General features: G+C 30.8%; 7 protein-coding genes across 7 annotated transcripts; 2 read left to right on the forward strand and 5 right to left on the reverse strand. All coding sequences in view use genetic code 12, as the record gives it.

Moving 5' to 3' along the window:
• Positions 1-387: 387 nt before the first annotated feature.
• Positions 388-816, reverse strand: OFR1 (Ofr1p; the record flags this gene model as incomplete). The annotated part of the gene is made up of 1 exon (XM_064883599.1): positions 388-816. The coding sequence occupies one exon, from the start codon at positions 814-816 to the stop codon at positions 388-390; it is 429 nt and encodes a 142-aa protein (XP_064739161.1).
• A 190-nt stretch (positions 817-1,006) lies between these two features.
• On the reverse strand, positions 1,007-1,947 carry RJT21DRAFT_118438 (uncharacterized protein). The gene has a single exon (XM_064881037.1). The coding sequence runs from the start codon at positions 1,817-1,819 to the stop codon at positions 1,322-1,324; it is 498 nt and encodes a 165-aa protein (XP_064739162.1). The 5' UTR covers positions 1,820-1,947; the 3' UTR covers positions 1,007-1,321.
• Positions 1,948-3,389: 1,442 nt separating this feature from the next.
• CDC48 (AAA family ATPase) lies at positions 3,390-5,909 on the reverse strand (the record flags this gene model as incomplete). Its single annotated transcript, XM_064885310.1, has 1 exon — positions 3,390-5,909. One exon carries the CDS (start codon positions 5,907-5,909, stop codon positions 3,390-3,392), a length of 2,520 nt encoding a protein of 839 aa, XP_064739163.1.
• Positions 5,910-6,418: 509 nt separating this feature from the next.
• Positions 6,419-7,414, forward strand: HNT1 (adenosine 5'-monophosphoramidase). Its single transcript, XM_064883665.1, has one exon. The coding sequence runs from the start codon at positions 6,887-6,889 to the stop codon at positions 7,343-7,345; it is 459 nt and encodes a 152-aa protein (XP_064739164.1). The 5' UTR covers positions 6,419-6,886; the 3' UTR covers positions 7,346-7,414.
• On the reverse strand, positions 7,357-8,608 carry SFT2 (Sft2p). The gene has a single exon (XM_064883669.1). The coding sequence runs from the start codon at positions 8,146-8,148 to the stop codon at positions 7,483-7,485; it is 666 nt and encodes a 221-aa protein (XP_064739165.1). The 5' UTR covers positions 8,149-8,608; the 3' UTR covers positions 7,357-7,482.
• Positions 8,609-10,896, forward strand: RTG3 (Rtg3p). Its single transcript, XM_064883666.1, has one exon. It carries the CDS (start codon positions 9,069-9,071, stop codon positions 10,761-10,763), a length of 1,695 nt encoding a protein of 564 aa, XP_064739166.1. The 5' UTR covers positions 8,609-9,068; the 3' UTR covers positions 10,764-10,896.
• Positions 10,897-11,028: 132 nt separating this feature from the next.
• On the reverse strand, positions 11,029-13,392 carry RJT21DRAFT_1819 (uncharacterized protein; the record flags this gene model as incomplete). Its single annotated transcript, XM_064883600.1, has 1 exon — positions 11,029-13,392. The coding sequence occupies one exon, from the start codon at positions 13,390-13,392 to the stop codon at positions 11,029-11,031; it is 2,364 nt and encodes a 787-aa protein (XP_064739167.1).
• Between the last annotated feature and the right edge of the window lie 100 nt (positions 13,393-13,492).

A 13,492-nucleotide genomic window follows, 5' to 3' on the forward strand; every position in this document is an offset into this window, starting at 1 on the left:
TAACTAGTTTCCTGATTGTATGAGTAGTGTCAATCCTTTGAATCTCGATATCTCAAGCCTAAAACCGTTTAACCTTTAAAAAGGTTATGCCGAGGAAGTAAACTCTTTGGTATTTCGGAGCATTCGTAATTACGGTATGTCCGTTGTGAACGGAATTTATTTATCTAATAATAGTAAATTAAAAGCCTTAGTTCAAGGTCCAAGCGAGTGATTATGGCTCATTAGTTATGTACCTAGCATGACTAATTTGATGTGTCTATTTACAATCTACAAATTTTCCATCAAATTGATGAATAAATCCTCTAAAATGCAATTATGATTTAATTATACTGCAGAATAGTACATTTACATAATTAAATATTCACTTTAAAGTGAACTCTTTAATTGTTAATTAAAAAGTTCTTCTCTAGTTCCAGCTAACTTCTTTGGTAAACGGACAGCCATTCCACTGGGGTAAATAAGTGCACTATCGATATCCCAAATTCCTTCTCTGTAATAGACATCTTGTTTTAAAGCTTCAATAACTTCTTCTTTACTGTTAGCAGCAATTTGTAAAGTACTACCAACAAATTTAGTTTTAGTTTCATCAGTGAAAAGTGCACCACCAGCAATTACAACACCGGCATTAACAGTTCCAACAAGATCTTGTAAGTGAATTGGTCTAACTTTAGTTCTATCAGTTCCGGGTTTATCATAAATAATAACGGTATATTCTTGAGACATTTTTTTTAAAGTTGATGAAAAGAGCCTGACAGGAGTAGTGACAATTGGTTTGAGTAATCTTGAATTAGTTGGAGTTAAAAGACCTCTAAGCATTCTTGTATACCCCTGTAGTAGAAGTTATATTTTTCACAATTGGTTCAAACAATTGGAGTACTCTTCCGAGTTCAAAAACCAGGCACTGCATACAAGTACTCCACTTCGGCTTGTATATCCGATAACTTGAACTAAAGTTATTAGTATATGACTACAGGGAGCTGGACGAATCTTGCTAATTAGAAAGTGTATTACTGTATATTTACCCTATACCTGGAGTAAAAGAGTACAAAAGAGAAGCATAAAAAGTATGAGATAATAATAATAATAATAATAATAATATTGATGAAAAAATATGATATTTGAAGAATTATAGAACAATTGACTATAATTCATTCAATATAATGCAAATGTTGAAAATGAAAGTTATGTTCGTACTAATCGTTTAATTTTCTAATTGTTCTGTGGGAATCGCTTGATGATTCGTACGCATGCTATGAATCTAACTTGATAACTTATTCTTATTTATGGTACACTAGTGAACCTAAGTAATAATGAATTGATTCTAATCTTTAGTGGTATCAATTGGAGCAAAAATTCTAATTCTTTCCTTTCTTGGACCTAATTTATCAGTTTTTATACCAGCACCAAATTGGTTACCTAATTGATTACTAAATGGTGAATGAGTTGGAATTAAATTGGTTGAATGAATTGTTGAATCGGCAATTCTTCTATGTTGTCTTTGACCTATACCACCTTTATCTCTAATAAATCCTTGAATAAAGGAAGTTTTATATCTTTTTAAATAATTTTCATTTCTCAAGTTTTCACGTACACCTTCAGCTTGATCATTATATAATTTAGTAGCAAATAATGGTTTATCTGTTGTTTGTTGATTCTTGTATACTAAAAGGGCACCTGCAGCAGCAGCAATCCCAAATATCTTTGTAATATTTATTTCTACTGTCTTCTGTGGTGCTTCATGATGATTGTGTGATGAGTTAAATCTTTTAAAAGATTGTTGTATTAAACGACTATTGTTATTTCCTACTCTTCTCAACATCACGATGGGAATTTTATGTGATTGTGTTGATATTTATATTATATTAAATATGAGATATGAAGAATAACTACAATAATTATTATAGATATAATTCACTTATTTAACTGTTTTATTTACTTTCAAAATTTTCCCGTACTCTCGAACCGAAAAATTTCAGCCAATAAAAATAACTTGAATGGAAATAAGGGCTGTATACAGGATGTACGGGTCACGTGCAAGGACATATAACCATAAAACTATTAAATCCCGTTAGTATTGATAGAGATGAATAATATGAAAAATGTACATATAGTAGACAAATGTCTTATATTCAATTTAATGTAAAAAGTATTTACTAGTAAAATACAATAACTAGAGAAGCAAATCCGTACCAACGGAATACTACAAAATAAAATAAAGCACCAAATAACAGCTAAATAGAAATAAAAGACACTAATATGAAACAAAAGGATTGATTTAAACACCAAAAGGAATGATAGAATATGAACAAATGAATGAGTGAATGAATGACTTTAATAATGAATGAATAATGATGAATTCATAATATTTATGAATATGAATATATAATGAATGAGAATGACTTTTATGATGATCGGATTATGAAATAGATGTGATAACTGCAAGTAATAAGTTACAAAAACAAATTGCAATGATTACTTATCGCTTCCGTTGTTTCCATTATAGAAATGCTCTTGAATCCATGATGATCTATAAGCATTAGGATTTATACTATTATTTAAACTAGTCTTATTAGCAGCAACAATCTTTTTAGGCCCAGCCTTGGAGAAATTAGTGACTACAAAGTCACTGGCAATTAGGAATACAGGAGTTAGTATAAATAAACCACTATTAGCAAAATGTTTCATATTGATAGTTTTGGGTATTATGATGGGTATTATGATAATAATTAATTTGAGAAATGTCTGAATCTATTAAAGAATACTTTTGAATATTTTTGAATATTTTTGAATATTTTTGATAATATGATAATAAGGTACTATAACAATATGATAATACGGTATATACACGGATTTATGATATTAATATTATTAGTAGTAGTGCTTTTCAGCTATATATATACAATCAGGATATTTGTTGTTGTGGGTATTGAAATCAATAAACAGTATATGAACCAATACAAAATGGTATGGAACACAATAGAATTTATATGGTAGATGGTATCAGGTATAAGATGTAGATGTAGGACTTAAATCCGATCTAACAGCATTTGTATTAGTATTAATATTAGTATTAGTACAACAGTACTGGTGAGTTATGTTAAAGTATGTTAAGACTTTTGTAAAAATTAAAATAGGCACTAGTCTCCCTAAAAAATTTTCTGAGCCGCAGAGCAAGCGAAGGGGGGGAAAGCGCAACCCCCAAATTTAGCCGGTAATAATATTATTAGCAGATATTCTTTTTATTGGATCAGTAGAGGAATAAACAAAAATAATTAATAATAGTGAGAATTGAGATAGCTAAGCTAAACTAAACTAAACTAATGAAACTAATGAGATGACGCGGGATTTATTTTACTTAATGATTTAGTTTGTTTGGTTGATTGATTAAACTAACTGTATAAATCATCTTCTTCTTCTTCACGACCAAATGAAGCTCCTGTATTTCCAGAAGCTCCTTCACCATTGGCAGCACCTTCTTGATCTTCAGAGAATCTAAAATTAGCAAATTGACCTCTTGAAGCTTGTAATTGTTGAGCATAAGCATCATAACGACGTAATTCAGAATCAGAAACTGAACGTTTAGCAGTCTTCATAGCTTCTTCAAAATGAGCTCTAGTAATATATGGTACTGGATCTTCTTCTTCTTCTGCTTCACCTTCACCTTCAACTTCAACTTCTTTTGTAGCAGTCATATCAACATCTTCTTCTTTAACTTTACTAGTTTCTTCTTCTTTAGTAGCTCTTTGTTTATCTAATCTGATTTGAGCTTCAATAGAATCTTTAATAGCAAATTTAGCTGATCTTTGAACAATATAAGATAAATCAGCACCGGAAAATCCATGAGTAATCTTAGCAATTTCTTTCAAATCTAAACCTGGCTCTAATGGAGTATTTCTTAATTGAGCTTGTAAAATAGATAATCTTGCTGGTTCATCAGGTAATGGAACATAAATTAATTGATCTAATCTACCTGGTCTTAATAAAGCTGGATCAATTTGATCTGGTCTATTGGTTGCACCAATTACAAAAACATTCTTTTTAGCATTCATACCATCCATTTCAGTTAATAATTGATTAACAACTCTATCAGAGGCACCACCTTCACCATGAGATCCACCTCTTGCTTTAGCAATAGAATCTAATTCATCTAAAAATACAACAGTCGGAGCAGCAGCTCTTGCTTTATCAAAAATATCACGAATATTTGATTCAGATTCACCATACCACATACTTAATAATTCTGGACCTTTAACAGAAATAAAATTAGCAGAAACTTCAGTGGCAACAGCTTTAGCTAAAAGAGTTTTACCAGTACCTGGTGGACCAAAGAATAATACACCCTTGGTTGGTGCCAAACCAAACTTTTGATATTGATCTGGATGTAAAACAGGATATTCAACAGTTTCCTTTAATTCATTCTTAATAGCATCTAAACCACCAATATCATCCCAAGTAACATTAACATTTTCAACCACAGTTTCACGTAAAGCACTTGGATTTGAATTACCAAGAGCAAATTTAAAATTATCCATAGTAACTCCTAAAGAATTTAAAACTTCAGCATCAATAGTATCTTCTTCTAAATCTATGAGATCCATCTTTTCACGAATTTGTTGCATGGCAGCTTCTGAACATAAAGATGCAACATCAGCACCAACAAAACCATGAGTTTCTGAAGCAATTGATTCTAAATCTACATCATTAGCTAATTTCATATTTTTAGTATGAATTCTTAAAATTTCTAAACGACCTTCAGCATCTGGTACACCAATATCAACTTCTCTATCAAATCTACCAAATCTTCTTAAAGCTGGATCAATAGAATTTGGTCGATTAGTAGCAGCAATAACAACAACATTTGATCTAGCTTTCATACCATCCATAAGAGTTAATAATTGAGAAACAACTCTTCTTTCAACTTCACCATTAGTTTTATCTCTCTTTGGAGCAATAGAATCAATTTCATCAATAAAAATAATTGAAGGAGAATTCTTTTCAGCTTCTTCAAAAGCTTTTCTTAAATTAGATTCTGATTCACCAGCCATTTTTGACATAATTTCAGGACCATTTATTAAAAAGAAGAAAGCTCCAGTTTCATTAGCAACAGCTCTTGCCATAATAGTTTTACCAGTACCAGGAGGTCCATACATTAAAATCCCCTTAGGAGGTTTTATACCAATTGATTTAAATAATTGAGGATGTCTTAAAGGTAATTCAACTAATTCTCTAATTTGAGCCATTTGTTTTTTACAACCTCCAATATCATCATAACCAACATCATTTAAATTATTTTCTTCATCTTCACGATTAATTGGATCACCTTCACAATGAATAATTGTATCTTGAGCAACAATGGCAATTTCTTCAGGATCAACTTCAACTACTTTAAATTCAACTTGTCTCATACCACCTCTAACAGTAAATAAATCACCTTTTCTTACAGGTCTATAAGCTTCAACAAAATAAGGTTTTAAATAAAGATCAAATAATGAACCTGTAATACCTTCAACAGTATCAGCAATTGGTAATACAGATATTCTATTAGCAAATTTAATATCAGGACAAGGATGAACTGTAACAATATCACCTAATCTTACTCTTAAATTATTACGAACACATCTGTTAATTCTAACAATTCCATCATCCATATCATCATCAGCCAAAACAATTAATACAGTATCTTTTCTCTTTTTACCTTTAACTAATACAGTATCACCACGAAATAATTGTAATAATTCCATAGTATTAGATGACATTGTAAGAACAGAATTATCATCATTAACAGCATCATCAACAACTAATGCATTATCCTTCTTTTTCCTTCTTAAAATAGCAGTAGCAGTTTTATCTTCTATTTGATGAGCTCCTGATGCATCAAAGTGAGGTTTCTTATCTTCTTCCCCAGTCATGATAATTGTATTGAAATTATTATACTTTTATATATTTACTAAACAATTAATAAGTAACAATTAATAACTAACAATTAATAAGTAATAAGTAATAAATTATAATTGTCCAAACTATACAATTTTGGACTTAATAACAATTCAATGGCGTAATTTATATGAATTATATTAAGCTTAGTGATTTCCCAGTGGTGAATTTTCCGACTTGGGAGTTTATTGTCGTGGCAGGACGAAACCGAGGGCTGTGTGCAGGAATGTTCTGATAATCGTATAGTTAAATAATTGTAATAAATTCAATATTTATATAAGAATTAACCTAATTAAAGGAGGCTATAATGATGAATTGATGACTTTAAGTATTTCTAGGTAATCATTACCTTCAAAATATGATTTGTAATACGAATTATAGTGGTATAGATTGTTATAGAATTTGACAGAACATTGGGATGTATGCAGGCCCACAACATTTTTCGCCACCCAAACTGGCCCATTGCGACATGCGTACTTACATCGATAGATAAGTGTTAGTGAGTCTTTAGTTACCGAGACTGACTCAGTCTCAGTCCCCTATTCGATCAGGTGGGGGATCACGTTGCTAACATATACAATAATATAAAGTATAACTACATATCTATACATATAATTTACAAATTCAATTTCACAGTACTAGCAGTTTTATAGATCATATATAACAGAAACTTATGGCGCATATTACATATTATATAGTAGCTAAGCTAGAGTAGTAAGAGTCTCTCACTAGCATTCTTACTAGCTACTCTCACTAGCATTTCTCACTAGAATTCTCACTACCACTACGATTCTCACTAGCCTCCCAATGGCTACCCCAGAAAAAGTCCCAACCAAAACTCGACCCATTTGACACGACCCCTCCCTGTTGGAACTTTTTCAGAAGGGAGACAGACACGGATAACCACTATTAGCTGATTGACTCAATTGTAGCATATTAAAAAAATTTGACAATGGCTTCAACTGCTGCTGCTCACGACGCCGCATGTATCTTCTGTAAGATTATTAAGGGAGAAATTCCTTCATTCAAATTAATTGAAACTCCATTAACTTATTCATTTCTTGATATTCAACCAATTGCTCAAGGTCATGTACTTATAATTCCAAAATATCATGGACCTCGTTTACATAATATTCCAGATGAATATTTAAGTGATATCTTACCAGTAGTTAAAAAATTAACTAAAGTTTTACAACTTGATGATAATGATAAATTAATTGGTGATGGTTATAATGTCTTACAAAATAATGGAAGTATTGCTCATCAAGTTGTTGAACATGTTCATTTCCATTTAATTCCAAAAAAGACTGAAGATACAGGATTAATTGTTGGTTGGCCTGCTGAAGAAACTAATTTTGAAAAATTAGGTAAACTTCATAAAGAATTACAAGAAAAATTGAATAAATTATGATTGATTAATATTATAAATTAATATTATAATTGACATTATCATATAATATATTAAATAAATATTATTTATGAGTACAAGTTTAAATAAATGAAATTAATTACATTAATGAAATAAAAGTATTTAAAATTGATCATTATTTAAAGAACACCACCAATTAATCCTCCTAAATATCCTATAACATAACTTGTAAACCATGTAACAGTTGTAGCACCAAATGGGAAATAACTTAATGAATAATATAAAACTGCAATAAATTCAACAATACTTGCTAAAATAGTTAATAAAGTACTCTTTAAAATAACAGCTGCATACAAAGTCCATAAAATTGAACTGAAAAAGATAGTTGTAAATATAATTCGTTCTCTTGATATTAAATGTTTAACATAACTATTTGGACCTTGAAGTATACCAAATGATAATACAAATAATACTGATCCAAGAGTCCAAATTAATGCAAATTTTCTAGGTCTTAATGCCAATACTGGGAACATAAAGAAACATAATACAAAACATAATACAGATGAAGCTAAACAAGCAGAAAATCCAATAATTTTCTCAAATCTACTTAATCTAAACCATGAAGGTTCTTGAATTTGATTCTGTTGATCTTGATTTGTCATAGGTAATCTAGTATATAAATTATTGGCGCTTGATTTGACATAGTCTGTCCATTCTGAAAATACAGGTCCGCTACCTCTATTTCCAAAAATGCTAGTATTATTATTATTATTCACATTGGTAGTAGTTGAAGTTCGATTCCAGTTGTTTAACTGTTGTCGAAATGTGTTTTCTGATTCAGACATTGGCTTTATTTATTGCGTATTTATAGATTGTACTGTGATATTAAGGTTTAGTGTTTTTGATGTTGAATATGTTTGATCTAGTTTTATAGTGTAAAGCAATACAATTCAATATAATATAATATAAATCAGGCAGTTCTATATATTATTTGATAATGTATCAGTCTCAGTATAAGATCTGTATAGTAGTTTATCTATATGTTGGGCTATACTAATTAAGTAAAGCTACACTAAAGATATCACTCACTAGAGTTGATTTTGTTTGCCGTCTCGTTGCGTATCTGCAGGACAGCTCCACAATCAGGTAGTATGACATGTAGTATAAGGTTTTAATAATCCAAAAAGTAATTAGTTAATGGACTGTATAACTAATAGTAATCATATTGAAACTGTTCTTAATATTCAAGACTTAGTAATAGTAAATTCAATATATATTCACTAAGCTTTTGTATTATATTAATTGAATTGGAGGGGGTCTTGACCCTCCCGATAGCTGGTTCCGCAAAGTGAGCCCCACAAACGCCGGGTAAAACTTTCTATTATGGTTGTGTAAATTCGTTGTTTAAATGCCGTCTGGATTTATCAGACTAATAACGAAATAACGAATTAAACAATAATTAACAAACTCATCTCATAATCTGAGTTTTATATTAGCTTAATTTTTTAAAATATTATCAAAGGGTTTATCATTACTATCCTTTGCTAAAACTTTTCAACTTATACCACCTTCAGTATTTGCCCCCATTATAGATTACTAGAATCCCTTTTTTCCAAAGGAGTAGAGGTGGTGTGTAAGTTGAGTCGCACATCTTGAAGCATATTATAGTAATTATAAATTTAATAATTACCTTTAAATATTCAATTGATACTAATTGACTATTAATTCTTATTAATTATTATTTAATTATCATTAATTAATCGCAATGGAGGAATATTTACGAGAGAGTCCCTCGGACTATAGTTCCACCAATGCAACAACAACCCCTAATTATAATTATAATGCAACGAATTCTACAACCAATTCAAGTAATACAAATTATACAACTCAATTTGATAATAATACTAGTGATATAAACAATATTAATATTAATAATAATAATAATAATAATATAAATAATAATATAAATAATTTAGATTTATCAGCTGGTTTTGATTTCGATCTTGATTATGGTTCAGGTTCGGGTTTAGGTTCAAATACTAATGTTCCTGGTGATTATGATAATCAATTAAGTTTTAATCAAATACCTAATACTAATGATATTAGTAATATTAATTATAATAATCAATCGAATAATATTCCTATAACAACCAATCCAAATTATACTAATAATCTTAATACTACCTCTTCAAATATCAATTATAATAATCCTTCGAACTTTAATCAAAATTCTAATCAATATGGTTATCCAAGTAATACTGAAGATTATTTAAGTCCGTCATATAATGATTTAAATATAAATCCAACTAATGCTTCTAGTTTTGGTGCAACTGTTGGTAGTGGAGCTAATTCTTTCACAAATGAACCACTTTTTGATAGTTTTAATCCAAACAATATTAATGGATTATCACCTGGTTTACCACCTTCTGTCAATATTCAAAATCAATTACCATTTTCAAACCAAAATCAAAATCATCAAGGTTTAGATGAACTAATATCTCCACCAACTGGTCAAACAAATTACTTAGATTCTCAATATTTTTCTCCTCCTTTACGTCCAATTCCAGAAGATAATCAAGGCATTATTCCTCAACAATCAAATATATTAAATACTTCATATTTATCTCCCCAAGCAAATCCAAGTTATCTTCAGAATGCAGACTCAGGAGATATATTAAGATCTCCATCAAATCAATCGAATTATTTGAATTCTCCTCCTCAAATTCCTCTTAGTTCAATACCTTATATACCTCAAGCTGAATTAAGTTCGAGTATACCAATGAATTCTCAACGTTATTTCCAAAACGCTGATAATCGTGATACATTATCACCTCCTCCATCATCTTCAAACTTGAGTTCTTCTGTACCTTCATCTTCAAAGGCTTTACTCGACATGACACCAACCAAACAATTAACTAAAGATGAAAAGATACAAAGAAGAAAAATCTTCCATAATGAAGTTGAAAGAAGAAGAAGAGAATTAATTAAAGCGAATATTGATAATTTAAGGTTAAGAGTTCCTCAAACACTTTTAAATCCTCAATTATCAGCTGTACAAGAATTACAAAAGAATAGTTCATTAAATTCTCAAGAAATTAATGATTTATTAAGTACTATAAAAGTGAAAGAATCTAAACCTAACAAAGTTACTGTATTAAGCAAATCAGTTGAATATGTTAGACATTTACAATATGTGTTGGAAGAACAACAAAAGGAAAGAGAACTAATTAATTCTCGAATTGCTCATGTTGAAAAGATCTTGAATGGTACTTATACAACTGACCTTGGTGAACCAACAGATAATCTATTGGATCTTGAAAAGTTAAACCCTAATCAAAATAATCCTACGATTGCTGCTTCATCGGGTGGTTTCAACCCAAATTTAACTGCAACTGATCATGGTTTCTCATCTTCAAAAATTTTCAATTCTGAAGATTTCTTTAGCGATATTACTAACTAATGACATACAAATAATTTCGTTCATATAACAATAATTATAATTATATTTGACTTGGTGAAATTGATAGATGTGGTACTTAGTATAATTGTTGTTTCCTGTTCTCTTTGTCTTTGTTACACTTTTCTTCATTCCTTCCTTCCCTCCTTCCTTCATTTTATTTTCTCAGCCTTGTCTTATGTCACTTTTATTTAATTATTTATTTATGTATTTATACATATGTTTTCTTCTAAATATACTTATGGTTATAACTTTTATTTTCAAACTATTATAGTTCTCTCGGTGTAAATCTCTCATCCAAGAATTCTTCAAAGAATTTCAAGAAATTCTCCTGTGAATTACACCTCATAAACCGATTCCAATATTTGTCTGTTCTTAAAGCCAAATCCCTTGTGGTACCATTTATGTCTTTACCATATCCTTTTTTATGTAATCTATAAGCCAAGGGACCCTCTGTATTAGTACTATAATACCTCTTCTTACCATTTAAAATAGTTTCATTAGGAATGAAATCATCTCCTGTTTGAATTGCAACGTCAACACTATTACGTTTGGGATAAATACTAGTTGCAGTGATCTTGCCATCTACGTTACTTAAAAATAATCGATAAACGGGAGAAGCATCTTCAGTATTATTAGAAATCAAAGTATCTCTATTCTTGTTTTTATTTTCCTTTATTAAGTTGTTTTCAATTTCATTAACAATGTAAGCATTTTCAAACAATGTTACCCTCTTTTGCTTATTGGGATCTTTAATGGTTATATCAACTGAGTATCCTTTACTGCTCCCCTCTTCGGGTACATCATTTAATTTCGACATTGATATTTGAGCAGAACTCTTTCTTGAAAGTATTTCTTCTCTTGCTGGTGACTCGGAGTGTATTCTTGTTCTAGGAATAGTTTCTAACTCACTCTTAACGGTGTAGCTAGGTGATTGATTTGGTGTTGGGGTTGGTGAAGGAGCTGGTCTGCCTGGAATAAAACTGATGGTAGATTCCATATTTGTTAAGCTTGAAGATTTGGGCGGCATTTGATGATTTTTATTCATGCCGTTTACGTTATCATTAGCTTTGAACAAAGTTTCAGGTTGATTTATGGGTGAATGGCGAATATCGTTAACGTTGATTAGTTGTGGAGTTTCTTTCTTAACAAATATCCTTTTGATACTTTTAAAACGTTTATCGAACTTACCTAAAGAAGGATTGGTTATTGCTCGACCTGGTCTTTTAGGAGCAATATGGGAATTTTCGATAGTATCTTCAATCTTGGTTATATATTTATGGTGGGGAGAAGTCTGATTTCTATTCGCAGCCGCTGTAACAGACAAATCCGGTTGAATATTTTTCGCAACCGTCTCGCTGCTCGATGCTTTTTCTTCTTCTCTGCTAAATATTATAGGTGACGATAAAGTATTCTGGTTTTCATATAGCGGTATCTTCTTTTTCTTATTCTTGTCGTTTAATTGATCAGAAGATGTCTCAATAGGAGGTGTTACTGGAGTACTGTGTGCTCCAGCACCAGAATCAAATATATCATGAGCTTTCTTTGGAGATCCGTATGGGGTTGATGTTTCTAAAGCTTTGTAACTTAATTGTGATTCCACATCAGTAGTAAGCCTGGAAGTGTTTGCTGATTCATTATTCACACTTCTTATAGACTTTTTACTAGGGTCTAAACCAATAGATCTTTTAGAATTCCTTTTTGGATACTCGAATATCTCTTCTGGATTTTCTTCATCAGTATCCTCGGGTACGACATCAATAGTCTCAAGGTTAATCGAACTTTCTATTTCATCATTTATATCAGTATTTGAAATAAATGAATCCATTTCTTTAGATATACCTTCCATTTCTTCGTCCTTGTAGTTGAATGTAACGGAATTGTTGATGTCACTAATGGGAAGAGTAGCATTGTGCTTAAACCCGAGTCCATTATTATATCCCGGATTGGGAGAATCTCTATTGGATATATGTGAAATAAGAGAGGATCCTGAAGGTTGCTTTCTGTGAAACTTACTGGGAGAAAGTGGAATTACTGTTGGTTGTGTTGGTTCTCTTGATGGATGTCTTGCTTCAGCATTCTCATTTCCTCCATTTACTTGGTTTCTCTTCTCTTCTTTCTCTTTCTCTTCAATTGAATTATTTTCGTTTCTGTCAAACTGGCTGAGAATTTCTTTCTTAGAATTTGCTGAACTCTTTGATTGACTTTTATCTTCTTTTGGAACATTTGTAGATGAGTTCTGAATCCTTTTAGATTTTGAATCCAGGATTATTTCAAATCCTTGGATACTATCTCCTTCATTACTTGGAACTTTGGAAATTCTTCTTCCAGTAAATAAAGGGGCTTGATTGTTAATAGTTGAATTCTTAGAACTTGGTAGCCTGGATTCAGTTTTATTCTCTCTTCCTAGACTCTTTTCAATCTTGGCAAGCTTTGGATCCTTTAGGATAGTGGCAGTGGATCTCTTAAGAGGGGAATCCTCAATGTTTGATTTCTCGATATACTTATTAATATCGGGATGTGGATTAACTACAAGTTTAGAAATTCCTCTGTTCAGTGATCCCCTCTGAATACCTCCATTAGGGGTATTGTTAGTCTCAAACTTTGATATTAGTGCTTGAATTCCAGACATATTGTCTTACTTTCTTATACTAAGTTGTGGAATAACATGATGGGAATTATCATTTTATATTGCTTATGCTAATGAATTATATATAAAATAATTTCACTCC

This window comes from Scheffersomyces amazonensis, assembly GCF_036850825.1.
Source record: "Scheffersomyces amazonensis strain UFMG-HMD-26.3 chromosome Unknown RJT21scaffold_2, whole genome shotgun sequence".
In the NCBI taxonomy this organism is placed as follows: Eukaryota; Fungi; Ascomycota; class Pichiomycetes; order Serinales; family Debaryomycetaceae; genus Scheffersomyces; species Scheffersomyces amazonensis.